Source organism: Cavia porcellus, unplaced genomic scaffold (assembly GCF_034190915.1).
Source record: "Cavia porcellus strain 051 isolate PalLab524CR breed Dunkin Hartley unplaced genomic scaffold, mCavPor4.1 scaffold_16, whole genome shotgun sequence".
NCBI classification, from domain to species: Eukaryota; Metazoa; Chordata; class Mammalia; order Rodentia; family Caviidae; genus Cavia; species Cavia porcellus.
In genome coordinates, this window is record NW_026947499.1 from 54,784,302 (window position 1) to 54,810,984 (window position 26,683).

At 51.2% G+C, this 26,683-nt stretch overlaps 2 protein-coding genes across 8 annotated transcripts in view; one reads left to right on the top strand and one right to left on the bottom strand.

Annotated features, from left to right (window-relative positions):
* Window positions 1–1,576: 1,576 nt before the first annotated feature.
* Window positions 1,577–21,082, top strand: Kdm8 (lysine demethylase 8). Of its 3 annotated transcripts, XM_013141951.2 has the most exons (9): window positions 1,589–1,732; window positions 5,231–5,349; window positions 7,185–7,713; window positions 10,201–10,367; window positions 12,061–12,193; window positions 14,112–14,156; window positions 18,420–18,569; window positions 19,323–19,415; window positions 19,509–21,082. In XM_013141951.2, exons 3-9 carry the CDS (start codon window positions 7,216–7,218, stop codon window positions 19,671–19,673), a joined length of 1,251 nt encoding a protein of 416 aa, XP_012997405.1. In that variant the 5' UTR covers window positions 1,589–1,732; window positions 5,231–5,349; window positions 7,185–7,215; the 3' UTR covers window positions 19,674–21,082. The 3 variants fall into 3 exon arrangements, with proteins under 3 accessions (XP_063082771.1, XP_003477873.1, XP_012997405.1); XM_063226701.1 differs by lacking the exon at window positions 5,231–5,349 and having other exon boundaries at window positions 1,577–1,732; window positions 19,487–21,082; XM_003477825.5 differs by lacking the exon at window positions 5,231–5,349 and having other exon boundaries at window positions 1,577–1,732.
* Window positions 21,083–21,233: 151 nt separating this feature from the next.
* Nsmce1 (NSE1 homolog, SMC5-SMC6 complex component) overlaps window positions 21,234–26,683 on the bottom strand; it is a 42,965-nt gene continuing 37,515 nt past the window's right edge. For 2 of the 5 annotated variants that reach the window (XM_063226702.1, XM_063226703.1), the window contains exons 7-8: window positions 25,478–25,598; window positions 24,926–25,268 (exon numbers count right to left, since the gene is read on the bottom strand). In XM_063226702.1, coding sequence (XP_063082772.1) covers window positions 25,144–25,268; window positions 25,478–25,598 — 246 coding nt within the window. In that variant the 3' untranslated portion in view covers window positions 24,926–25,143. Of the gene's footprint in view, window positions 23,011–24,925; window positions 25,269–25,477; window positions 25,599–26,683 lie in introns of those variants that run through there. The other 3 variants (XM_003478213.5, XM_013141952.3, XM_023560719.2) reach the window with 2 other exon arrangements.

The following is a 26,683-nucleotide window of genomic DNA, read 5'->3' on the forward strand; positions in this document are numbered from 1 at the left end:
TTAGGGTTCAGAGAACTATGATGGTCATTATAGTTTTATTTACATAATATGTATGTCTATGAGTATTTATTTTAGGAGTCACTCTGGAATGTCACTCAGAAATGTCTTCCTTGTTCCACTGAGGCTCTCAGTGTTTCCTCAGGGTCCTTAATTCCCCTATGAATCTAAATCAGGTCTTAGCCCCAAGAGGGAAAGTCTTTAAAGAATTTTCCCCCTTTCTGATATCATTTGGTGTGGGCCATTTGCACCCAAGAATGCCTTGCTTTAGAAAGTGGCCAGATATGGTAAAGAAAGTGCACAATGTGTAATTTTAAAATATCATTGTGCTCTGTGGGACTGCTTTAGGTCTGACACTTAACAAATGATATTAAGTCTTTGTTTCTTAATTATAACTGGCAAAGTACATTATTTTGGACCACGCCTTGTCTGTCAGACCAGCTAATATCTTATTGTATTGAGCTATGATTTTACCACTTCACCCCATACTGAGGACTGAACTCAAGGCCTTTGTCCTGAGTTACAGTCCCATCCCTTTGTTTTGTTTTTGGGGACAGAATCTTGCTAAGTTGCACAGTCTGGGTTTAAATGTATGATCCTCTGGCTTCAGCCTCTCAGTGGATGTTTTGTTTTGTTTTTGTTTTTGTCTTTTTGAGACAGGATCTCGCTGTGCATTTCAGGCGGGCCTTCAGCTCACTTTGTAACCCAGGCTGGTCTCGAACTTGTAAGGAACCTTCTGCCTCAACCTCCCAGGGGCTGGGGTCACAGGAGTAGGCCACCACGCGGGGCTCCAGTGGAATTTTGTACCTTTTAATCTGCCTTGTGTAAGAAAGAGGTGCTAGTTTAATACTTAAAATACACTGATCTGTTGCATTTGGGCAAGCCTCAGTTTCTTAATATACAAATAAGACACAATAACCTTTGGGGGGGGGGTACCGGGGATCACATGCAGAATCTTGTGCTTGCTGGGCAGCACTTGTGCTGATGAGCTAAATCCCAGGCCACAATAATCTTCCTACAGGTAGAGAGAATTAAGTAAAAATGAGGGGTGTATGGGGTCCAAACAATGTCAGACACATTACCTGTCCTGGTGACCTGTAAATCAGTCTCCATCCCTTCTCCCACTCTCTGGTCCCAAGATGAGCAATGCCTTGGGCTCCCTCTGTGCCATACTGCAAATCCCTGAACCTTTGAGTTCACAGGGAGCTCATGCTCAAAAATCAAATTCGCAGTGACTGCCACACCTCTCGGCATGAAGTAGAGGTGGTGGTACGTGCCCTGACCACCTGCGGGCAGCTGCACAAACCCTGGTCCTTTTCATTTGAACTGGCCATGGCAGCAGCCCTAGTGGGTTCATATTCTGGATCTGTGATTTTCCAAAAACATGTGGCCACTTTATTTCAATCAGCCTGTTTATCTCTTTGTAAAATAGGGAGAACTACAACCCCACGTAGATGTTGGAACTAGACAAAATGGTGAGTTGAACTTCTTTTATACGAATTTGCAGACCAAGCTCCAAAAAGAAAAACCCTCTCAACCATTGAAAGGAAGGGGCGGAGCCAAGATATCGGTCGCTCGGCGCTCCTCTAGGCACCCAGTCAAGATCAGACGAACTGCGAGTGATCGATGTTCCCCGAGCAATCCTGACTGCTGGGAGAGCTGCAGTGCTGGGACCAGGCGGAACAGGTTGTCGCCAGCCCCGGGTCACCAGTGACACCGTCCAAACGTTAGAGAGGTTAGTCTGAGCTACTCGAACACACAGGCTGCTCTGGCTCCTTAGATACACAGTAGTTGGGCTGGGAAGACTACTGTGCAGCCATCGCACTAAAGAGCCGTGTGTGGGAAAGGACAGTTTTGCGCATGCGCCTTGGGAATATACGCTGTTTACTTTGGGGCTCTCCAGCCTTCTGCGCTGTGGGCGGTTTGGGGAAACACCCGCCGAGCTTGGCTCTTGTGGCCGTCGTGGTGCGCGTGCGCGAGGCCAGTTTCTAGTCCTCCCTCCACCTCGGCTTACGAGCTGATTTGCGACTGCGCCGTCCTTGGGATGTGCTGTGAAATTTCCGCACGCTTTTGCTACCCGTAGTTACAAACGCGTTTGCGGCCACAGGTCTCAGCCCGCAGCTGTTCCCGTGCCAAGCAGCATTTGTTGCCCACTGGAAACAATTGTTTCATCGGGCCTCACATACGAACTAGCAGCAGTATAGCCCTGGAAAGACGGCGGGGAGGAAGGGACCGTCAGGCCTGGAGAAGTGGTTGGGGAGGATAGGTGTGGGATAGACGCACCTGTCGGCTGCAGGCCAGAAGTGGCATGGTTCAGGGGCAGGGCAGAGGAGAGCTGCTTATGGCACGGTGTCCAGGAAACAGAGTCAAAGGAGAAGCCAGAAAGGGAGATATACTTTCTGGGTCGTGCCAACAGCCAACTGCCTCTTCCAAGCAGAAGCCACCTTCTAATGGCAAGTCAGTTATACTGCCCCCTTAATCTAATCACCTTTCAAAAGCATGAAGCTTTGCGGTGACATCTAGATTTAAACTCAGCACCCCTCAAACTTCACTCCTTGGGAAAACCTCGCACCCCAGGTGGGGTGGGTTTGATACTGTCCAAAAACATGCAGCACAGACGCGGCACACAAAAGGAACCAACATTAACTGGTACTCAAGCCCTCTTTGGGCACACATGATTGACCGTGGAGCTTAGGGCACGTTGATTCATTTTCTTCTTGGTTTTAGTTTTCTTCTCAGCAAAATAAAAAGTTAGGGAACGAACTGCGCCATCCACCCACAGTACTGTAAGCTATAAGATTAGAAGGAAAAGAACCAGGTATAGTAGTACACACCTGCAATCCCAGCATTCTAGGAAGCTGAGACAAGAGGATTACAAGTTTGAACCCAGCATGGGCAATTTAGCGACTCAGCAAGACCCTCTTTAAAAATTTAAAAATGATTGGGGGTATAGCTTAGAGCAAAGGCCCTGGGTTCAATCCCCAGTTCCACTATCACCGCAAATGTATACATGATTGAGAAACCCTGATAAAGGCTGAAGAACTAAACAAGTATAGAGTTATTAACATTACTTTAGACCTTAGGACAGGCCTAGAAAAAGAGGCTGCAAAATGATAAGTGGGAAAAAAAGGTGTTATTCTCCTAATGTAGAGTGAGTGAGAAGATGTTCTCATCTCTAGAATGAGTAACCATCCTTCCTCACAGGCTTCCCTTGAGAACTAACCCAGGTCCCCAGGTCCATCATGTGCTAGCCCATGATTTTGTGCCTCTTTCCCCTCATCCATAAGGTCTTAGATTTGGGAGCCATAATGAGTTTAAAATCTCAGCCCTGCCTCTTTACTAGCTGAATTACTTTGGGCAAGTTATGTCCTTCTCTGCCTATATCTCCTGATTTGTAAATTGGAGTTGATAACGCTTCTCAGATTCTGTAAGAATTAATAATGATGACTAAAGTTCATTCAGTACCTGTGGTCTATAGTAAATGTTACCAGCTTCACAGAGTCACTGTGAAGGTTAACAATGAGCCAATCAGTGCAATGCTCTCAGTACTCTGTCTGCTATTACTGTGCTTCCTGAGTTGATGGGAGGCAAAGAGCTAAAGGTGAGCCCGAGGTAGGGATGGGGATGTGTAGGCCACCTCCAGGACCCTTTCTCTAACATGACCCTGCCTCCCTGTCTGCTGCTGGCTTTGTAATACACATTAGAGCTCTCTTCTTTTCTTTTGTGAGTCACCAACTGAATCCAGGGTTTGAATGTGTCCCTGAGAAGTTCTTGTGTTGGAAACCTGGTCTTCATTGCAGCAGTAGTGAGAGATGGGGCATCTGGGGAGAGTCAGGTGAGAGGTGCTTGGCTCTGGGAAGCTCTGCTCCCATGGGTAGTATCATCCACTGGTGGATTAATAGATTAATGGATTACAGAGGGCGTTATCCCCAGAGCGGGCCTATTGTTATAAAAGCCAGTTTGGCTGTCTCCTGTGAGCCCATCGCCATGTGGTGCTTTGCACCTGCTTGGAACTTTCCATTTCTCGCCCCTGGAAAGTCCCCTCCCCAGGTGCCAGTACCATGCTCTTTAACTCCCCAGCCTCCAAAACCATGAGCTAAATAAAGCTCTCTCCTTTATATATTACCCATCTAATGTGTTCAGTTATAGTGATAGAGTGTCTGTGAAATCTGGGTGGGATGTTAGTTAGATGTCTTGTGGCATAACAAATCATAAGTGTAGCAGTTTAGAAGAGCGTGCATTCATTCTGTCTAGCTTTGGATTATGGGCATGGCTAAGTAAGTTCCTTTGCACCGGGGTCTCACAGAGTTGCCATCCTATGTCAGTGAGGTGGAGTTCTCATCTGAAGGCTCTTCCAGAGACGGTTCTGAGCTTCAGGAGTATGCTGGCAGGGTTCCACTGCTGGAGGCCATGGGGCAGAGAACCTACGGGTCCTCACTTGCAGTTGGCTTACTCGGGTTTCTGCTGTATGGGGCCTCTCCTGAGTGGGCCTCTCCTGCACACTGAGTGTCAGCACCATGTGCAAGCCAAGAAGGCAGTCGAGAGTCTCCCCACAAGAGGCCGATTACAGTCCTGTGTAACCTAGTCACACAGAGGTGCCCCCTCTCCTTCAGCCTCTTCTGCAGGTGAGGAAAAGACCTGTTCTCTTTCTGCTGTGCCGTAATGCATCCCCACAAGCATGGGGCTGTGAACCAGTGGATTTGTTACCTTACAGCTCTGTAGGTACAGTTTGATATGGGTCTCACTGGGCAAAAATCTAGGTCTCAGTGGGGCTATGTTCCTTTTTGGAGACCAGAGGAGAGAATCCATTCCTTTGATTTTTCTCAGCTTGTACAAATGGTTCGCATTTCTTCTCAGCTTGTGGCCCCCTTCCTGTCCTCAAAGCTAGCAGTGTTACACTGCTCTAAACTTTCTACAAAAACACATGTTCCTCCAGTGCAAGTTTAGCTGGGAGCAGTTTTTTTAAGGGGTCATCTGTTAGACTGGGCCTGTCCAGGGAATGCAGAACATCTTCCCATCTTGAAGTCTATTTTCAATGTTCTTGAGAGGTCCTTCTGCCCTGTTAGGTAACATATGCACAGCTTCTGGAAACTAGGATATGGACATATGTAAGGAGCTATTGTTAGAAATAATAGTAAACATAAAAGTTACTGTATGAGAGCAAGCTAACTTATAACAAGCATCAACACTTTGTGACTAAGCACATTTATTTCTTGCTCATGAACTGTTCCAGTGTGGAGATTCCTGAGTGGATGGCCCTCCCAGGCTTCTTCACCCCAGCTGGCAGTTTCCTGTCTCCATGCGGCTCTGTCATCCCCAGGAGCCTCAGAGTCCTTTAGTTGCAGCCACTGGGTAGGTAAAGTGTGTATGGGTGCTGTAGGAGGATTATGCGCTAGGCCCAACAGTGACAGGTATCACTGCTTTGACATTAACTAGTGCTCAGCGTGGTATTCAGTGGCAGGTGAGCCCAGGAAATGGCCTGTGTGCCTGGAAGAAGATAAGAGAGTTTCGTAAGGATAGAGTAGGGCTTGGCAAACTACATATGGGCTACCATCTGTTCTTATGAATAAAGTTTTATTGGAACACAGCCATACCTGCTGGTTTATGCGTGGTGTGTAGCTGCCACCCTCAGGCTGAAGTGATGGGATAGTGGTAATAGTGACTGTGTGACCTATAAAGCCTGTAGTATTTCATAGCTAGTTCTTTACCAACTCCCAGCTTCACACTTTTTTACAAAAAGCATGAAGGACCCTGTCATTCAGCATCAGGTGAGGTGGAGGATGTGTCTTTCTCTGTTATAAGTTGCCAAGGAGAAGAGGTTTATTTGTCTCACGGTTCTGGCAGCTGCAAAGTCCAAACAGCATGTCTCCCACAACTAGCGAGGACCCCCAGCTGCCAGCTGCGCCACACCATGCCAGAGACGTGGAAGGGAAAGCAGATGCCAGCACGGAGGCCAGACGCATGGGCGGCCTCACTCTCTAAACTGCTCTCATGGTAACTGGCCCCTCCTGCACTGCGGCATTAATGCCACCAGTGACCTCTCACTTCCCACCATGCTGCGCCTCTCAAAGGTTCCACCATTTCTCAGCATTGCCACCTTCAGGACCAAGCTTCCAGCACATGAACCTTGGGAGGACAAGCCACCTCCATACCATGGCAGACGTCACAGCTGTTACGATGAGACATGCAACATGAAGCACATGAAGAAACCATGATAGTGTGTGAATAGTAGTAAATTCCCTTCACGTCATGGTACATGGCTGCCATCCATTCACAGTGCCCAGGCTAACGCCACCAAAAGCACCAACAGTGACGTTTCCCTTTTTACACAGGTTTTCTGTGTTTCCAGATATCTTCTGAGTTGGCAACTGTTACTGCAGCAAGTACCTGACATGAGTCAAATGTAGAAGGGAAAAGGTTTACTTTGGCTCATGGTTTGAGAGGTTCCATCCAGGGTTACCTGACCCTACTTCTTTGAGCCTGCGGCATGGTGGGAATGGCAGAGAGGCCTCCCCTCTTCACAAGAAGTGGGCCGGGGTCTGTGTATCCCCTTCAGCAGCACTGCCTACAGTGAGCTGACTACCACCACCTCAGCCCATTCTGACGGTTTCTCCTGTTGCCACAGTTGAGGACCAGCTCTTAAGCACAGGGGTCCTTGTGGGGGCACTTCCTGAGAAGTTATGCAGTCAGCTCCCTATTGAGCACCTGCGCTGAGCCTCTGGGCTCTGGGGAAGTGGGGAACAGACCTGTGCTGGCCCTGGAGGAGCTCCTGACTAACACTGCAGAGACAGCTGTGAAAGGAGCTATTTGTACTTATATCCCATGACAAGTGCTATCAGAGAAACCCAGGGGCCCAGGGAGCAAAAACACTGGTGAAAAATTCCACAAAGCTTTACATAGGGCATCATTTAAGATGGGCCTGGAAGGTTGGGTAGGAGTTCTCTAGGCAGAGGAGGGGTGTTGGAGGCATCCCAGGCCAGGGCAGTACACATGCTGCTCTGAGAAGACATCCGTCCAGAGTGACTGATTGCCAGGCATTGTGCCAGGCCCTGAAAGTAGAGCGGTGTATGCAGACAGAGGGTGCGGTGCTTATGGAGCTCGTGCCCAGCGGAGATGACCTCCTGCAGAGCATTGCAGGGCACTGAGGTCTCTGGCTGGTCTCCTATTCTTGTCTTGTTCCCTCTCAGGTGCTGATCTGACTGAACTGGCCTGGGCCACATGGCAGAAGGTACCGACGGCCCCGGAGATGCCCTCTGGGAGGCCCTCGTGGCACTCCTGCCGCCCTCAAAGGAGGACCTGAAGCTGGACCTCGGTGAGAAGGTGGACAGAGGTGTGGCACTGCTGCTGCAGCAGGCGGTAGAGCTGTTCCACGGGGGCCAGCAAGGCGAGTGTCTGCAGGCCAGTGAGGCCGCCCTGGACTACGCCTGGGAAAAGCTCAACACCGGGCCGTGGCAGGACGTGGACAAGGCCTGGCGACAGGTGTACGCGTTCAGCTGCCTCCTGAAGACCCTGTGCCTGTGCCGGCCACCTCGGGAAGCCACGGCTGTGGCCGCAGCCCTGCGAGTGTGTGACATGGGCCTGCTGATGGGTGCGGCCATTCTTGGGGACATCCTCATCAGAGTCGTGGCTGTCCTCCAGGCACATTTGGTATCTGGAAAGAGGCCTAACTGCAGTCCTAGCCAGCAGCTGTCCAGCCAGGAACTGTCCAGCATGAAGGTATCTGTCACTGCCTACACAACCCCTTGTTCTTGGAATTATCGCTTCTTTCCCCAAGGGCTGATCACATACACACACACACACACACACACACACACACACACACACACACACTCAGATGAAAATAGTGCTTCCATTAATTTGGAGAGTGGAAAAGAAAAAAAGTTTCCAGTTTCCACAGTAGTGGTATTTTAGCAGGAGGAGGGTGGGAGTTTTGTGGTCCTGAGAGAAACAGTGTCCAGGGGTTCATGTGGCAGAGCCAGCCTGCCCTTGGCCAACTTGCCTAGCCCCCACTTCCTCTCCTTGAGCCCATGTAGTGCAGCACATGTCAGAATCTGCTGTGAGCTGTGTGGCCTGTGGGGGTTGCCTGCAGTTTAGGTGGTGTTTGGGTATTTTCTTGTTGCTGGAACGAAATATATGACACTCACAAATTAAAGGAAGAACAGTTTATTTTAGTTCATAGTTTGTAAAGATTTCAGTCCACAGTGGGCTCATTCCATGGCAGAGGAGAAAGAGTTCATATGGCAGGCACGGAGCAGCACAGCTTCCTTCTTTCCCTTTTTATTCCACGTAGACTATATGCTTATTGGTTGGTGCCATCCACACCCAATGTGAGTATTTCTCTCCAGTAAGTCTATCACCGACAGCCAGAAACCTGGTAAACCAATCAGAGGGCAAATCCAGTATCACACAGCCCTGATCCACCACTATACATCCATGATCCAGTGCCACCTATGAGCACATGAGGCTTTCGGGGGATATTTAGATATAAGCCATAACAGCTGTCTGTGCCTAGAAGTCCCTTTTAGACCAGTGAACCAGAAGGCTCCAGAGCCTGGGCATGACACAAAGGCCTCATCACCTGGCAGGCCAGTTCCTGCCCCAAGCCTTGGTTTCCTTGTCTGGAGAGTAAAAGTTAGATCCCCCAGCAGGAGAAGAGTAAGATCGTGCTGGACACTGCAAGTGGGGATACAGAGTGTTTCCAACATATTTCTCAGTGCTTTGCTGTGTTCTTAGAGTTTTTCCACAGTATTATTTTTTTGTATAAAACAATGCAGATGGAGGGCAGAAAATACATATTCTTGTCACAAAAGGAAATCCCAGAGGAAGGAAGAGATGGAGAAAGACTGGTTCTGTCCTTTAAGAAAAGAATCAGTAAGAGAAGTAGCTGGCACATCGGGGTAAAGAACCTTGACCTCGAGCAGCTGGCTCTCAGGGGCACAGACCTATTATAAGCCATGCTGGGAAACATCCCACCATGCCTGTGGCTAAAAATAGGAACAGAGAAGCACCTAACACCAGCCTTGAGACACCCATTAGCAGACAAGGTTGTGGGTAGACCCCAGTGTGCAGAGCATGTTGGCAAGGTGTGTTGGTTGGCCCTTTAGAAGGCAGAACAAATGTGGAGGTCAAAGGACACCCTTGGCCCAGGGTGGCGGCCTGGTCCCTTTCCAGGTATGTCCCAGTGAAGTGTGGAGAGGGCTTAGGCCCAATTGGTCCTGCCATGGAATAGTGTCTGCCCCCAAAGACATGAGAGTATGGACTTTGGATTCAGGTTTGCATGGCCTGCCCCCACCCCTGCCACTGCACCCCCATTGATCAGGTCTCACTGTGGCTTCACCAGGGCCCTCGCCTGTCCAGGGTGTCTGCTCCTCAGCACCCTGACACCTGTGCTGGCTGGATGGGCCAGACTGGGTGTGTACTGAGACTGCGCACTCGTTTCTTTAAGGGAAGGCAGGGGGTTACTTCCCACAGGCTGGTCATGCAGGCCTCTGTCCAGGGAGTGTGTGCAGCTCAAAGCTGCCTACAGGACTGGGATTTAGCTCCTGGCAAGCGAGAGGTCCTGAGTTCAATTGCTGGTACCCCTGGCCCCACTAAAACACTGCACACTGCCTTAGACTGCAGCAGCCAAAAGGGCAGAGAGGGGACTCGTGCCAGTCAGTAGCCCTGGGCACTGTGTGATGTTGTCTCCCACAGTTCAACTGAGGAGACAGAGGCTCAGGGGCAGTGTGTAACATGCCCAGGCCGCCTCCTTGGAAGGCGTTTCAGTAGAGCCTGATGCAGGCTCTACTTGTAGGAAACTGCAGGCACCAGTGACAATGTGGAAGTTTTTTCTTTTTCTTTTCTTTTCTTTTGGAAAGGATTGGCTGCAAGCTGTGAAGCTGCACATTGGTCATGACTGTGATGTCCAGCAGGTGTGAAAGATGGGGAGAGGAGATGCACAAACAAGAACACTTTATTTCATGGTAGACTTTAGGATACTGGAGTCTCCTTCAATGCAGAATTTCCATGATAGGAATATATTAACCTTATAATTGAGCAAACATTTTTCATAAAATGGAAATAAAAAAGGACCTTGATCTCATGAGAGAAAATAGTAATAATAACAGGTGCTGTGTTTTAATGACACCTGAGCCATTCTACTGCTGATGCCAGATTTTGAATTTCTGAGTCAGTCACCGTTTGTTTCATTTGAATTTTAAACAGAAAGCAAAGCGTGACCACGTTTTGGCTCCAGATGTGAGTTTGGAAAGAGCAGTTCCCCGGCTCCGCTGCCCCTCCCTCCAGCACTTCCAAAAGTACTTTCTGGCTCCAGGGATGCCCGTGATCTTGGAAGGCGTGGCTGACCACTGGCCGTGTATGAAGAAGTGGAGGTGAGCAGTTGCCACAGCGCCAAGAGGTCCCTATCCTCGTCTTGGCATGTCTAGGACCCTCCGAATTCCTCCTCCTGCCACCCACAGCCACCCCAGCCCCAGCCCCCCTCCTCTCCTCTGTGCTGCCAGCCCTGGGGTTGGCTGCCTAGGAATTAAACCAGAATTGCGTGAGGTAGTCTGAATTTATGCTGGAGGGTGTAACAGTCTTCCCTTCCATGGCTGCTCACCCTGAGCAGATTTGTAATGCAGACCCACGTGGCAACCTCAGTAAGTCTATGAGGCATGTTGTAGGAGCTTGGAAATCCCACAGGTCTTCCTGGGTCCACAAGGCAAAGCTGAAAAAGAGCATGAGGAGGAGGTCAGATTGGGCCGCTGGAGAGCAGCGTGCATGCATTTGGCAGTGGGGAGATGCAGGAGCCCTGCACACCTGTGGGTCCCATGTCCTTAGATCCAACCAGTGCAGATCAGTCAGCTGTAATATTGAGTCTCATACAATTTAATAGCTACTTACACAGCATTTACATAGTGTCAGGTGTTACAAGTGGTCAGGTGTTAAGTCAGTTAAGTGTCTTAAATTATATAAGAGGGTACATAAGAGGATGTGCATACTGCTTTGTGTGTGTGTGTGTAATGGAGATTGAACCCAGGGCCTTCCCACTAAACTACATCCCCCTTATACCCACACACACTGCCACCATCACTACCACAACTTTTAGTTCTAACTAGCCTTGAACTCACTGTGTGGCCTGGGTTGGCCTTGAACTTACAGCAGTCCTCCTGCCTCAGCCTCCTGAGTACTGGGATTACAAGCAGGTGCCGCCACGCTGAGTTACGTTTTTTTTATTTTGAGACAGTCTTGCCAAGTCACTGAGTTTCTCAGGCTGGGCTCAAACTTATATGACCCTCCTGCCTTAGCCTCCCAGAGAACTGAGATTGTAGGTGCACCAGCATGCCCAGCCACCACTAAACTACATTTTACCCTCAGCATTTGGCCCCTGCAGGAGTCAGTCTTGGAACCTAACCACCAAGGTTACTGAGGGATAGGACCATGGGGAGGGCAGTGAGGGGATCACTCTTTTGTAGGGTGCGTGGAGGGGCCGCTGGCTGCTGAGGTTGTTGAGGAGGAATTGTGACCAAGGTGCTCCTGTCAAAATGCATATTGCTTGGTGCCTGGTGCCAGCACAGACACTTGCCATGTTTGATGTTTCTTGACCCTCTCTGGTTCCCGTGGGGTGAGCACTATCACCTTTCCAGCTTATAAATGTGAAGCAGGACTCAGAGAGATCCAGTAATTTGCTGAAGGTCCCATGGTCCATACCTGATGAAGCCTAAGGTCCAGAGCCTGGGCACTTGGCCACCCACATACTGCTGCTGTTTGTCCAAAGATTTCTCAGGTGAATGCCATGATGGGCACAGAGCAAAATAAGAAGGATCTGAGGCCAGCAGGGAAGCAGAGTAGCCCATAGACCAGATTTCCTGAGTCTCTGCAAAGCTACAGAATGCTGTCTAATAGCCGAGTGACTTTGGCCTTTGCGCCTAAGTTTTCCTGTCAGGACCGTGAAGGGTGACAGTTGTCTCTAAGGCGTGAGGTTTGTGAGAGCCCAGGGAAGTGTACACAGCGCACCCTCTGCATATGGGCGGCAGATGTTAGCCATGATGCTAACACTGACGGCCATGCGTGTTTTCCTCGTAGCTTGGACTATATCCAGGAGATGGCTGGCTGCCGCACTGTCCCTGTGGAGGTCGGTTCCAGGTACACAGATGAGGACTGGTCCCAGACCCTTATGACTGTCAATGAGTTTATCAGCAAGTACATCACCAATGAGGTACGTGACTTGGCTCCTTCCCTCTCCCTTCCAGAGCAGAGAAAGGGGTGCAAGGGTATGATGGCCTCCCACAATGCGGTAGGGGGATGAGACATCAGTCCAGGGGGCTGAGATCCATAGGCTGGCCAACAGGAGGGCAGGCCACCAGCAAAGCAGCAGGGCCGCATTCCCCAAAGAGTCAGACACCATCCTGTACTGATACATGCATACCTGTGTTCACAGCATTGCACTTCATACCAGCTACACTATAGACAGACAGCCTAGATGCCCATCAACAGACACATGTACAAAGAATATATATATATATATATATAATATACAGACACACATGCATACATACAGTAGAATATTACTCAGCCATAAAGAGAATGAAATCATGTCTTTTGCAGGAAAATGGACAGAATGTGAGAGCATAAGGCTAAATGAATAAGTAGACACAAATAGTTAAATGTTGCATAGTTTCTCTTACATGAGAAGCCTAAATGTAAATTAATTGAGGAGTAAAACAGGCCAGGCATGGTGGTGTATGTCTGTAATCCCAGCACTTGGGATGCGGAAACAGGAGGATTGCCAAGAGTTTGAGGTCAGTGAATCTGAGAATAGTATGAATTGCATAGCACAACCCTGTCACACACACACACACACACACACACACACACACACACACACACACACACAGAGTAAAGTAAAGGAGAGTTAGTAGGAAACAGGCAAACCTTTTGGAGAAGGGGAAGAAAATTGGGGAGGAGTAGGGAAAGGAATCAAAACTGGTGGAGTGATATATATGTGCCAACTCCCTAAAACAAATGTAGTAATTATATATCGCAAACATCCACTAAGAAAGTAAATAAATAAAAGACCCCTTGGAGCACTGGGAAGCCCAGTTTTAAACCACTGACCTCATCTATCTGATGGGTAGAAATTGTCACCAAATGGTAAAACCGATGTAGGCAAAGATGCAGGAAGATGAGCTTCTTTGCTGGTGGAAGCACAGACAGGTCAACTTTTGGGAAGCACGTGGCGGCACTGCTCACACTTACTGGCACTTGTACTTGACTCTGTTGTACTTTGGAATCCTGTACTGCCTAAATACAAGGATAGTATTTGGTTAGTTGCAACAGTATGGCAACACATCCTAAATGTCAACCAGGAAGGAACTGGTGAATTAATGGAACATCTTGTTTTTAAAACATTATTTATCCTTTAAAAGCATGAGCCAGATGTGTATGAGATTCGTGTTCTGTCCTGGGGGTAGCTCAGTGGTGGACCATGTGCTTAGCATGCACAAGGCCCTGAGTTCTTTTCTCCAGCATCAGGGCGAGAAAATAAGGAAATAACAAGTGAGAAAAAAAAATGTATATCCTCATTTTTACTTTTTAAGAAAGGTGGTTGTCAGGGCCTGGGGAAGGATTAGCAAGGAGGAGCTGCCCTTCTACGGGCACAGAGTTTCAGTTTGGCTAGAGAAAAGGAGCCATCCCTCGACAGGGATGGCTGTGCAGCAGGGTGAATGTGCTTCATGCTACAGAACTGGCTACTGAAAAGGGTGAAAATGTTAATTTATGTTATGTGTATTGTTAAAAATTACTTGTTTACAGCGGAAAAAATAGGAATGCAAAGCACGTGCGTTTGTTACATGAGGAAACACCCCGGGACCAGTGTCTAACTCAGGCTCCAGCATGGGAGGACATCGCCAGGATCCTTGTTCTCCCATCCTTTAGCCCTGTCCTGCTGGGAGGGCACTGGTCTCATCAGCCCCAGCGCAGAGGAGGGACCCAGGAAAACAGAATAGGGCCAGCCCCTACTGGCTATGGGGCGGGAACTGGGGGTACACAGTACCCAACTAAGTGGCATCAGCTTGAGAAGTGTCTGTCCTGACTAACCAAGCTCTCTGTTCCTTTGGTTTTCTCCTGCCGGGTAGGCAAGGGACATCGGGTACCTGGCTCAGCACCAGCTCTTTGACCAGGTGAGTCTGAAATCACTCTCCTCCTCCTTCACCCTCTCCTACCACCGTGCCTTCTCCAAGGAAGGAAGCCGCCCACTGACGATACCCTCCACTAGAAGCAGGGGTGCCCTCCTGGTGATAGCACTGTCCCCTCCTCATCACAGGCAGCAGGGGGCAGTGGCGTGCCAGGCATGAGAGGCTGGGAGTGCAGAGTCTAGAGACCCTGGATAGGGTAGCAGTGCAGTTTACAGCAGAGGGATGAGGCCACTGGCGGGGCAGGGCAGGAGCCCCAGGGCAGAAAGCCAGGTGTAGTCTGAACTGAGCAGCAGGTCCCTGAGAGCCAGCTGAGGGCACAGGCTCTGGGCTGACCACAAAAGGGGAAATCTGGGCAATAGTTTGGGTAGTGTCGGTCCCACGTACCAGGCATTTGTGTGCATGACCATCTCCCTGCACCTGGCCTGGGCCAGAGAGACCCTCCAGTCTGCTTCCTGCCGACTGGAGGGGAAGTTGGGATGGGCAGGGAGGACAGTCCTGGTGACAGGTGCCCCATGCACTGAAGTACCAGTAGAGTGCTACAGTATCAGCCAGGAGGGGCGTTTAGAAGAGCAATAACAGGAGAAGGTAGACATGGAAGCTGGGGCCAGATTGTATTTAGGGTTTGGAGAGCAGGCCCAGGATTCAGATTTTATCTGTATGCCAAGGTGCTCTGGAAAGCCTCTGAGCTAGAACTTCCCTGCAAGAATCCAGCAGGGCACAGGTAGCCGCAAGGGCAGGGAGAGGGACAGAGCAGGTCCTACCTGCTCCTGTTCTCTAGGCCAGCACTAAGAATGTAAGACCAACCCCAGGCCCAACCCATAGTTGTCCTGTTGGCAGGGTCCAGGTGGCAGGACACACAGCCGGCTGCAGCTCCACAGCCACAGGACATGGTGCTCATGGGGAGGGCAGGAATGATGGTTTAGGGCCACCTGATTGAGGTGAAGTGAGAGACATCAGGGCAGTAACTGCCTTAGTCTGTGCGGTGCTGCCCTAACAGAATACAGCAGACAAAGGATGTTACAAGCAACACATTGATCTGGCTGCCACTTTTAGAAGTTAGAACGTCCACGGTTGAGGGGCCACACCTGGCAAGGGCCTTCCCGCTGCATCACAGTGTGGTGGAGGGAGAAGCACACGAGGAAGTGGGTTACACAAGCCCACTCCCAGGGTGGCTGCCCTGCGCATGCAGTAGCTGCATCCGTCTGTGGATGGGGCCGAGCTCTTAGGGCCTCCTCACTGCTTAGTGGTCCCTGGGCCATGCACAGTCCTGAGCGCTGAGGTCTTAACAGTAAAGACAATATCACTTCCCTGCCCCAAGGGTCCTGGGAATCAAACACATCAGAGGGCTCTGAACCCAAAGAAAGTAAAAGGTGAGGCCTTCAGGAAGAAAGCTGGGTAATCGAGGGCTATACAGACCTGGTAGTCAAGGAAGCCTCTGAAGGAGGTGGTGTTTGCATGGAGACCCAAGAGCTGAGCAGATGCCAGCCCTCCAGGATAGCAGGAGATGGGCCAGGCAGGGAGGAGCAGCCTTGAGGTTCATTCTCAAGGGGCAGGGAAGCACAGTGCAGCCGAGCTCCGGGGAGCAGAGAGTGGGGCCTAGGCGGGGTGACTGCATAGGGAAGGGCAGTCTGATGGCATATAGGTGTGGAGGCAGCAGGTGGGCTGAGGTTATGCCCCAGGGAGCTAATAGGCAGGTAGAGGAGAGATTTAGGACACATGAGGACTACAAGCATTAGATGTCACGTGATGGACACACGGGGCAAGGGAAAGGGACCTAAAACGCCCAGTAGCTCACTGACATGACCTTGGCCATGGTGAGACCACAGGAATGACCAGGGAGGTGGCCACTGGCAGGATCTGGGGCAGGGCCATATGCACACCCTGAGCAGGACAGATCTGAGTCAGTCTCTGTAATTTAGGGCCAAGGCCCAGTGATGTGACTCTGCTGTTCTGTCTACTGCTGAGACTGGGGCTGCCACCACTCCTTCTCCTGAGCAGGACCTCTCTGATCCAGGTAGGGTTGTGCCAGACTCCAGCCTGTGTGTCTGAAGTGAAGAGGGGCAGGCGAGTGGGAGATGGGGCCTCTTCCCTAACCCCCTGCACTCATACCTGTAAATCTTGCCGTCTTACATCTCCTGCTAGTGAAGAAGAGAGATTGCTAGCTGGAGGCCCCAGCTACGTGATCCCAAGAGACCAACCCTGACCTCAGGTCTCCTGGGCACAGCATCCCCAAGTGCAGTCAATGGGCACTCTCAAGGCCACAGCCCTGGAACAGACACTGTACAGCCCTAGGACAAGAGAGGACACATACAGGAGTAGAAAGCTGAGTTTACATTTATTTTTAAGGTGAACCAGGGCTTGAAGTGGGTTTCACCCAATGTGGGGCCACTTGGGTCATTCCCTCTGCAGGGTCATTATAGAGCACCTCAGAGAGAAGTCAGGGCAGGCTGAGCTCTGGGTTTTTCATGCAGCATGGCACAGACCATTTTCTGGGACCTCTCCCCTATAGGAACCTTAGTGGCTTCCACCAGATTCTTGCCCAACAACTCATACTGACTTGGCCCCCAGAGACATTGCCTTGTGAAGCTTTTGGCTATCATTTTAGGCCTGTCTTTAACTATTAGTTACATCATGGGAGCATTCATTGTCTCTGTCTGATTCACAAATCAGCTTCTGATGTGATCCCATTCGCCAGCTGCCTTTCAGAAATCCTGATGATGTCATCAGGAACCAATCAGAGTTCTGCTCAGCATCCCATAGGGCCAGACTTGGTGCCATCTGAGCCAGAAGCAGGAGAGGGATCAACTAGGAGCCATGATTCTGAGAAACCTTTTGGAATCTCACAAGTAGCCTGAGGACTCCCTGCAGCACTGGAGACCTCAGACCATGAACTTGAATGTCACCCAAAGCAGTGGACAGAGCAGCCTTCTTCAGCCACATTGGCCACGTGAGACAGACTCTCCCAAAGTCCAGAACAGCAGCATCCAGGCCCACGCTCCCTGCAGGGAGAACTCTAGCCTTCCCAGACAGCCCCTGGTTTCCTGATCAGCCACTGAAATTACAAAAGTGAAGCTGGAAACATGGCAATAAGAAGCGGACTTACTCTTTGGACACATGGGAGGCCCCTGACAGCCCTATTTGCAATTTTCTTGAGCTTCAAAAGTATCAGCAGGTCCACCTAGGGACTGGGATACCTGGACGTTGGGTGGTAGGGACTGAGCCTGCTAGGAAGCACACTCCATGCCTCCCTAGGCTTGCAAAAGTAGGAAGCAGCACTCCATACCATGGTTATAAATGTCCTTACCCAGAGATGACAGAGGGCTTTGCAGTCCAAGTCTGGAGGAAACTAGAGGTCTCAGGAAGCAAGGGGGTACAGCGGATGCCAGTTTCTAGCTGCATCTCATCACACTTGCTCATCACTGTGGCTCCTGGGTGTGGCTGAGACAAGTGACCCCCTGTGTGGCCTCATACCACTGCCCCCACGAGAACCCAACTCCTCAGAGTCAAACCAGGCATGGGGAGCACAGCCAGCAGCTCAGATTAGGGGTGCCCGTTATACCTGCTCATGGCCGTGTTGCTCTGAGCTGGGTCACTGCTGTGCCCCAACAGAGAGTTTCAGTCTTTATGTATATGACTAATGGGAAACATTGACTCATTTTTTACTTAATTTGGGCTTATTTGTTAATGACAGTGAAGCCCTTCTAATCTGTCATCTCTCTGGTCTTGCCCTTTGATTATTTGTGAAATTTGTGGTTTGAGATTATAATGCTTGCTCTCTGATTTGCATGGACTCTCTGTATTAATCTGTCATTCACCAGAGCTAATTTAGTACTTTTCCCAGTTTATCGGTCTTTATAGTTCATTTACTTCAAAATATACCAATTGTGATTTCTTTGCCAAATTTTGGAAAATCTTCTCCTTCAGAGATCTGTTAAATATCCAATCCCATTTTCTTTTTGTTGTTCTTTAATTTGATTTTTGTTGAAAAGATTTGATTCTTTAGAAAATGATAAGCTGGTTTATATATATAAAACACTAATACTGGGTTTTAAAAATGAGTAAATCCATGCCACATGGAAACAAATATGAAAATTTTATAACTACTAATTTTTTCCTTGTTTTTTAAGTTTCTGTCTGTGGAAATCTGAATCAAGGAGGAGTGGTCCCCGCCGTGTGGGGGACGGTCAGCCTGTGGGCCCTGTGCCTAGGCTGGGTCTCAGCTCCCTGTATCTGCTCTCACGCCCACAGATCCCGGAGCTGAAGCGGGACATTGGCATCCCCGACTACTGCTGCCTGGGCAGCGGAGAGGAGGAAGAGATCACCATCAATGCCTGGTTTGGTCCCCCAGGAACCGTGTCCCCACTCCACCAGGATCCCCAGCAGAATTTCCTGGCCCAGGTGGGAGGTGCTGCCAGAACAGGGGTTTCTCTATTCTCCAGTCACATCATCCCCCTTTAAACACCAGGCTCTTAACTGGAGAAACAAGAGCCACTGAGGGAACTGGACAAAAATGAAAACAGAATATAGAAGCAGGTTAACAGGGCCCCTCTCGGCACTGGGCTGCTTCCGGATGGGGCTCACCTGGACTCCCCAGCACAGAGGCACTTCGAGGAGAAGGGGCCCCAGCTGCCACTGCCCCACTCTGCCATGCCCCTGCTTGCCATCCACGGGCCACCTTCCAGATACCGCCCAGGTGGCTCTTCGGGCAGTGTGGCAGAGTGCGTGTTTGTTTAATAGGCGGGGTGTGTGGCTGCCCTTGTAAGAACACTGTTCTTCACAGGCAGAGAGGAGGCTCAATAGATGGACACTCTGGGCGTCCTCTGGGCCTGTCCAAAGAGGCCATTGCATAGCTAGAGGCTGAGAGCCATGTCTCAGGAGCCAGGCTGTCTGGCATGACTTCAGCTTCATTTCACCCCTGCCTCAGTTTCCCCACCTGAAAAGTAGGGGTGATGATGAAGTGCCTGTGAGGGTTGTGAGGATTACTAAGTGATATGATTGCTGGGTACCGTCCAGAGCACCCTGTAGTTGGCAGCCATGATGAAGAGGCTGTTGGTGATGAATCTGGAGGGAAGCACAGTCCCAGGCTGTGTACACAGGGCAGGGCACACCAGGCACAAGGAGGCTGCCACGCTGAAAGGTCTCTCTCCCCAGGTGATCGGGAGGAAGTACATCCGGCTGTACTCCCCACAGGACTCGGAGGCTTTGTATCCGCATGAAACACACCTTCTTCATAACACAAGCCAGGTGGGCAGGAAGGAACCCAGGACAACGGGGTACCCTCTCCCCCAGTTCCCAGTGTCCTGAAAGACCCACAGTGGCTTCTTTTGCTTTCTTCAGGTTGATGTGGAGAACCCCAACCTGGAGAAGTTCCCCAAATTTGCCGAGGCCCCCTTCCTGTCATGCATCCTGGCTCCTGGAGAGATCCTGTTCATCCCAGTTAAATATTGGCATTACGTGCGGGCTCTGGATTTGAGCTTCTCAGTTAGCTTCTGGTGGTCATAGCTGCGTGACAGTGGGGAGGGCCTGAAACACACAGCAGTTCACTCCGCTGTGCTCTGGCCACAGTCAGTGATTTAGAGATAAGCGCTCTAAATCACACCTAAGTGGTGGCCAGGACACACAAGCCTCACAGCCCAGGGTAGTCCAGGTAGGGGGTGCATGCAGGAAATGCATGCTGCAGGCCAGGGGTGTGTGGCCGAGCAAAGCACACAGGAATGACCCAGGACACTCCAGGCACACAGCCCACCCCAGAGACTCAATGCCCAGAAGCTGAGGAGTGGGAAGCAGCTGGAAAGTGCAGGCACTTAGTGCATCCACTGGGTTCCACCTGTCTTGTTGCTGACTGCCGTGGCTTGTGGGCCCAGGCCCCTCCCTGCAGTGTCCGTGTCTCATCTGGAAGCAAGGGCAGTGCTGGTCCCTACCAGACAGCCCAGGGGATGTGTGTGTGTGAGCAGCACAGCTGTTGTCACCCAGCTCAGTTACAAAGAACGTTGCATACTTTCATCACTGGCCCAGGGCACCACTCAGCCTGCAAACTCAGGAGAGGAGGGTCCTTATCACCTGCCGGGCCGAGGGAGATTCCTGTTCTCATTACACAGAAGCACAAGCCACCTCTGAGATGCACAGAGATCTAGCCTGAGAGGTTTTCCAATGGGCACCCTCACCCAGCAGCTGGTTTGTGTCCAGGAGGGAGTGCCTGGTGTCCAGGGGAGGCCCAAGCCTCAGGCTGTGTGGAAATACTGGTTCTGTTTGTTTAACCTTTTCAGACTTCCTGGCCTCTGCATGAAGACAGGCAGTCCATGCACCATTGGCCAGAAACATCCGTTTCTCCCACACCTGCTGGGAGATATTTCTCAGTAGTGTCTGGGTTTTGACAGCATTGGTGCATACCAAGTGACTATGTAAAGAGGAATTCATTCCAAACCACTCACAAAAGGAGAAATTAAAGGCAAAACCCCAAAAAATTACTTTATGGAAATTTTATTCTTTTTAAAAGCTTCGTATAAATATGATAAAATGTTAAATCATTTTCAGTTCTTGAGAGCAATACATGGGTGTTTTTTTTAAAAATCAGTTTACTAGGACTCAGATATGCAAATTAAAGATGCCAACTAATCAGCGTAGATGTTTCCTGCTGTCAGGCTGTGTTGGGCAGGGGGCTCCTGCTGGTCGGAGTGCAGCCAGGCACAAGATCTACAGAGAAACCAAAACCCTGAAACCCTCAGACTCCTAGGGTGCCGCTCCCACTGCTGGAAATGCATCCTCAGGACCTGGGAGCCTGCTCGGGGCTGTGCAGAGGGATTACTGCATCCTGGTGTTACCTGTAACAGCACGAGGCTGGGGACGCTTGCCCTGCTGGTAAGCAGTAGCTCTGCAGTGCAGTGGGGTGGAATAAAGCTACTAAACAATTAGGGTGTTTCTTCTTTTTTAAAGTGTTTTCATTTGCATAGGGGAATTCTGTCATGTTGAGGGACATGCATGGTGTTCTCTTTAGATAGTGACACATCTCTGTGGGTACATGGACATGTACACAGCCCAAAGCATAAACTCCACAAGTGAATGTGTGGTTATTTAATTTTCTTTAATATTTCTTGTTCTGTAATTTTTTTCAATAATGTAAGTACATACACAAAAATTTATATAATTGTATTTTACACATCATTTGTTCAACCAAATTCCCCACTCCCTGTGGCAGGGCAGGCAGAGAGATGACACCTGGAAGGGAGGCACAGGATGCCACACTGCAGCAACAGGGAGCACACAGCCTTGGGAGGGAGACTCACAGGGACAAGACCTGTGTGGGAGGTGCCATAAGAGGGAAAGCCAGGTGGCAGTCACACAGAGGGATGCCAGGTTGGGAAAGCAGAGGCCAGAGCCGGACCTGGAATCACCAGGAAGCCAGGGAGGTGGGCCTGAAGGCCGAGGGACACGTGGTAAGCTGGGCCAGCTGGAGCCCGGAGGTGAGGAGGAGGCAGAAGGTGCAGCTGAGGTGCAGTCTGGCTTTCGCAGGCCCTGGGTGCCAGGTGGGCTGGGACACATTTTGTTGTGACAAACCCAAGTGGTTGAAGCAGAAACAACAGACATGGTGCACACAGCAGGGGCCTCTGCTGCTGTTCTCTACTTGGTGTCCCTCTTTTCCCCTCAAAGCCAGGCCTTCTCCCCCGGGGAGAATATGTCCCTGCAGGTGCAAACCCACATGGATCCTTCTAGCATCAGGAGCCCCAGGCTTTGCAGCTGGCACTGCTAAATCAAAATCAAGAAAACCTGGGAAAGTCCTGGTGGCCAGCCCTCAGGCAAGGGTAATCTTTGAGGTACACTGGAATGGCTGTCTGATTGGCCAGGCCCGGCTCCCAGGCCATCAGTGGGCGACTAGAAAGCCGATAGTGATGCTCGTGGAACTGCAGTTGTTCCCAACCAGATCCCAGGGCCTGCACTAGTAACTCACCCTCTTCCCCAACAGCAAGGACAACTGTGTGGCTCTAGCTTCTGCCAATGGCTGGGCCATTACAGTGCCATCATCTGCAGCTGACAGCCACTATGGCCAGGGAACAGGCTGGCCTGTGACTGATCTAAAGTGAGGCACAAGAGGCCACCGTCACATGCATGATATGGAGGCCTGGCTGCCTTGAGCACATGCCCCTTGGCAGACAGGCAGCTGGGAGAAGAGATCTAGTCCTGTAAACCAGACACCAGTGCTGCCGGGAACCCAGGTGTAGGGCTGTGGACTCCAACATCTACTCAGAACCCAGGCATCAACCAGCCATTCAGCACGAAGGCCCCCCCTGATACCCATCCTGGGGGGGCGGGGGCTGCCTGGGGGGGCTGCTCCATGCCACAGCCCCGTGCCGGAGATTGGTAACAGTGCTGAAACAGCTGAGGTTCCTCCCTCATAGTGGTACTTATGCCCACTGCAGGGCAGCAACCAGAGAGCTCAAGAGTCACATAGTGATGAGTGCCTCAAAGGCCACAGAATGGGGCAACAGGGAAGGACAGGTGGGGACGCAATGTTTCGATTGTTGACAGTGAAACAGAAGTGTGTGCAAACAGGAATCTGGAACTGGCATGAGTGCTGGGTCCAAAGCACTGCGGCCACGAGATAAGAAGGCCTGGCCAGGGGAGGAGACAGAAGACCCAGGGAGCGCAGGGCATGGGACCTAGGTGGAGAAACGACAATTCCATCCACTCTGCTGGAGAGGGGAAGGCTAGAGACCAGGAAAACGGAGTCACTCCCCAGGTGGGCACTGATGGAAGAGAGGGCGTGGAAGAGAAGGTGGGCAGGGGTGGTCCTGGATAGTGCACAGGAGTCCGGACTTTGGGTCCTGGCCAGGAGTGATGACACCTGTTGGTTAATGACCATGGCTGGAGATGGGAACTAGCAGCAGGAGGGCCACATCCCCAGGGCAGGGTGTGCGGAGGCACCTAACTGTGGGAATGCGCCTCCTGCTGACCCTGCAACCACGTGGCAGGATGAGCAGGAAGCTGGCTGGCCCAGCTGCTGGGACTTTTTGCTTTTCGTCACCCATTCTCTCACTGACACCACCCTGGAGACCCCACTCAGGGCAGGTAAAGGGTGGTCGCTGCTGGAGACACCTTGGCCTGCTGGAGGAAGGGAAGGCCCAAGTTGACTCTACTGGGGCAGGGCCCTTGTGACTGAGGACACTCTCACCATCCAGACCCAAGGTTCCAAGACTTCCTTTTCTACATCGGTTCTGCCTGGCATCTCGGCAAGCCACCTCCCACCCTTCCAAGAAACCTCTGTTCTGGTGAAGTACTGCAAGGTCTCTGCTGCCTGCCGACCATGCGGCCCCCTGAACACCCTGCAGACACTGCCCTGCTGGGCTGGGTAGCATCAATCATGGGGTGGGGGCTCAGAGGACAGTGTGGGGTCTGGGAGAGATGTCCACAGCTAGTTGGTGTCACTCGTCCAGCACAGCCCAGGGATGGCACCGTACTGTTCATAGAGCAGACCAAGATAGGGTATCCCTGCCCCATCACATCCACAGGTCACTCCCACTCTGGAAACTGCATCTCCAGTTTGCTTAGGGAACCTCCTCATCCCAGCCATGAGGCATGGAGGGACCATCCTACCCAGAGCTCAAGGAGAGCCTTGATTTCCCAGTGTCCCCTGGATTTGCCATCCATACCTCTGCAAACATCCACACTAGTGCTGAGAGCCATGCGATGTTTGCTAGAGGATGAGAGGAGTGGGGAGGGTGGGGCCTGGATGAGAACCCCTCTTCCTCTTAACAGCGGGATATGAAGGTGAGACCTGGAGGTATGGTATCCATTTTGTAGCTGTGAAAAAAGTGACTGGTCTTGTTGGGAAACCACCTCATAGGCCTGAGCATGAGGCCAACTCACAGAGAGGAGAGCAGAAGCAGGAATGTGACGGGCGGTGATATCACTTGAGCCACTAAAACAGTGATGGTGAACCTTTCAGAGCTTCAGTAGCACAAAGAGCCCACTGCAGCATGAGAACCAGAGGTCTGCCACCCTGCCCCGACCAAGGCCCTCCTAAGAGACCCCGATGGCCAACAATTTCCTTGTTGGAGTTGACTTTTCTCAAACAGCTAAAGGTTTTTGACAAGTTGGGTAGAAGACGACAAGGGACCATGGCAGGATGGCAAGTGTGGTGGCCAAGGGGTTTGGGCAAAGGGCAAGGCAACACAGTGGTGTGAGACCCAAAACACAGGTGGTAGGCGTGGTGGAAAAAAGGAAAGCAAAGGAGAGGGCACCAAGCCCATCACGGACAGTGGGGGAGACAAGGTATGAGACAGCCTCACTGTGAGTCTGTGGGTCATCCAAGGATCTCCAGCAGGTGGGGCATGCTGCCTGGCCTACGGGAAGAGCACACTGGCATGGCAGGGATGGGTGCCAGGGAGCAGCCTCCATGGGTGAGGGCTGGGATCCGGTCAGGGTCCAGGTGGACTGGATACCCAATGCAGGAGGGCCAGGGAGGCCGAGGGGGCATCTAGGCTCACTTGGGCTCCTGGCTGGGGCAGCTTAGGTAAAGACGCAGGTCAGCTCTGCCTGCAGGCCTCACATACCCTGGGCAAAGGATAATCCAGACCATGGGAAGCCAGGGTCACCAAGTCCTTGGGACAACTGACCAAAAGTGGGACTGTGGGAAAAGCCCTTTAACAAGGACAGTGCTGCCCTGGGCTGCTGTCACAGAGGAGGTGCCTGCTAGCTTCACAGCTGGAACCCAAGCCAAGGATTCACTTGTCACATCAGCCCAAGAAGGGACAGCCAGATGCAAACCCTCAGCATGGCTTTATTCCAAACCTGTCAACAAGGGACACCGACGAGGAGGGAGGCGGGTGTGTGCGTGCGCCATGTGGCATCCGCTTGCCTGCACAGGCAGGCAGGCCGCAGAAGATGGGAGCAGCCCTGCCACAGGCATGCTGGCTAATGCTGCCGGGATCGCATGGACTTCTGGCTGGACTTGGAGGCAGCAGCTTCCCTCTGCTTCTCAGGGTCGAAAACTTCTGCACACAGCACAGGCAGGAAGACAGTGAGCAGCAGGGGCGGGTGCTGTTTCCCAGGCTGAGCACTCTGTCCTGTTTCTGTCACATTCTCTACAGCCAGCCTGCCTTACTGCTTCCAGAAAAGCCACATGAGCCTCAGTTTCTGAAGAAACGGAGCTCCAGCCACAGCCTCTGCATCCAGAAAACTCCTGTGCCTTGCCTCTGGCTAGGCAAGTCAGCTATCCCTGCTGCAGCAGCCTGTCACTAGCCCTGACCTGTATGCACATGGGGTTTTTGGTCCCACCAGCCCAATTCCCATAGGCACCCAGCACCACCAACCTGGAATCTCATGGGGCCAATAGTCATTACAGTGTGGGCAGTGCGGTTCAGCGTTTGACTGGAAGTACTTGGCCACGCAGGGTAAGTGCATTCTGATGCCACAGGTTTCACAGCTCTGACCCTGAAAAGAATCCAGGCCATGTGGAATCTGCACACACCCTGAAGGATGTTTCACAAACTTTCAGGGAAGTGCAAAGAGATGGCCAGTAGCCTCTGCAGTCTCATCTCAGGACTCAAATTAACACTGCTACTAATCCCCCGGTCCTCAGAGCAGTGAGTTTTACTGATGAATTCTGGACACATTAGGTAAGCACACCTGTAATCCCAGCCATCTGAAGCAGGAGGATCAAAAGTTCAAGATAGCCAGGCCTGGTGGCACATACCTATAATCCCAGCACTCTGGAAGCTGAGGCAGGAAGATTGCTATAGGTTTGCAGCCTGCCTGGGCTATATAAGCAAGTTCAAGGCCAGCCCGCACTACATAGTGAGACTCTTCTTCAAAAAATTTTTTAAAAGTTCAAGGTACCTAGGCAGGGCCTATTGCTGGGTACCTTAGCAACTTAACAAAACCTGTCCCAAAATAAACAGGGCTATGGATGTGGCTCATGCCCTGGGTGGTACTGCAACAACCACCAAAGAATTCTGAAGATACAATGCAGTAGTAGCAGCTAAAGACTACAGGTGGCCACCAATCTCTTAGGCTCCCTTCACAGGGATCCTATAGGCACAGGTAGCCACAGCTTGGCAGGAGGCAACTGGCGATATGGATTGTAAGCTTAAAAAACAATGTGCGCACTCTGTCCAGCATCCCACATCCTAGGAATCTGACCTGTGCACATAATCCCTAGGTGCCCAGGGATACATGTGTAGAGAGGCCCATCCCAGAGACTGTTGTTACATAAAGATAAAATGAAAGGCAGGAAACACAATGTAAAACCCTGCAAAGCACAACATAAAGGAGATGACTCAGAGAAACAGTCCACACAGAAAGACATCACCAAGATAATACCAGTTACACAGGACCTGTAAGAGCCTTTCTGGAGAAAACTGAAATAAGAGCCCGTGGACTAGAACTGGGTGGGTGTGGGTGGGGTGGTGCACCCCGAGGGCAGCTGTGGGAGAGGCCCCTGCCCTGTCACCAGCACATGTGGAGGCTGCCCGCGGAGGCAGTGGCCCAGGAAGGCCACGCAGGGCCCACCCCTACCC

Coding starts and splice junctions, on each gene's coding strand:
- Kdm8 (XM_003477825.5), top strand. CDS start 7,216: ATGGCAGAAGGTACCGACGGCCCCGGAGATGCCCTCTGGGAGGCCCTC. Junction 10,368..12,060: donor CCGTGTATGAAGAAGTGGAG/GTGAGCAGTTGC, acceptor TTTTCCTCGTAG/CTTGGACTATATCCAGGAGA. Junction 19,416..19,508: donor TTCTTCATAACACAAGCCAG/GTGGGCAGGAAG, acceptor TGCTTTCTTCAG/GTTGATGTGGAGAACCCCAA.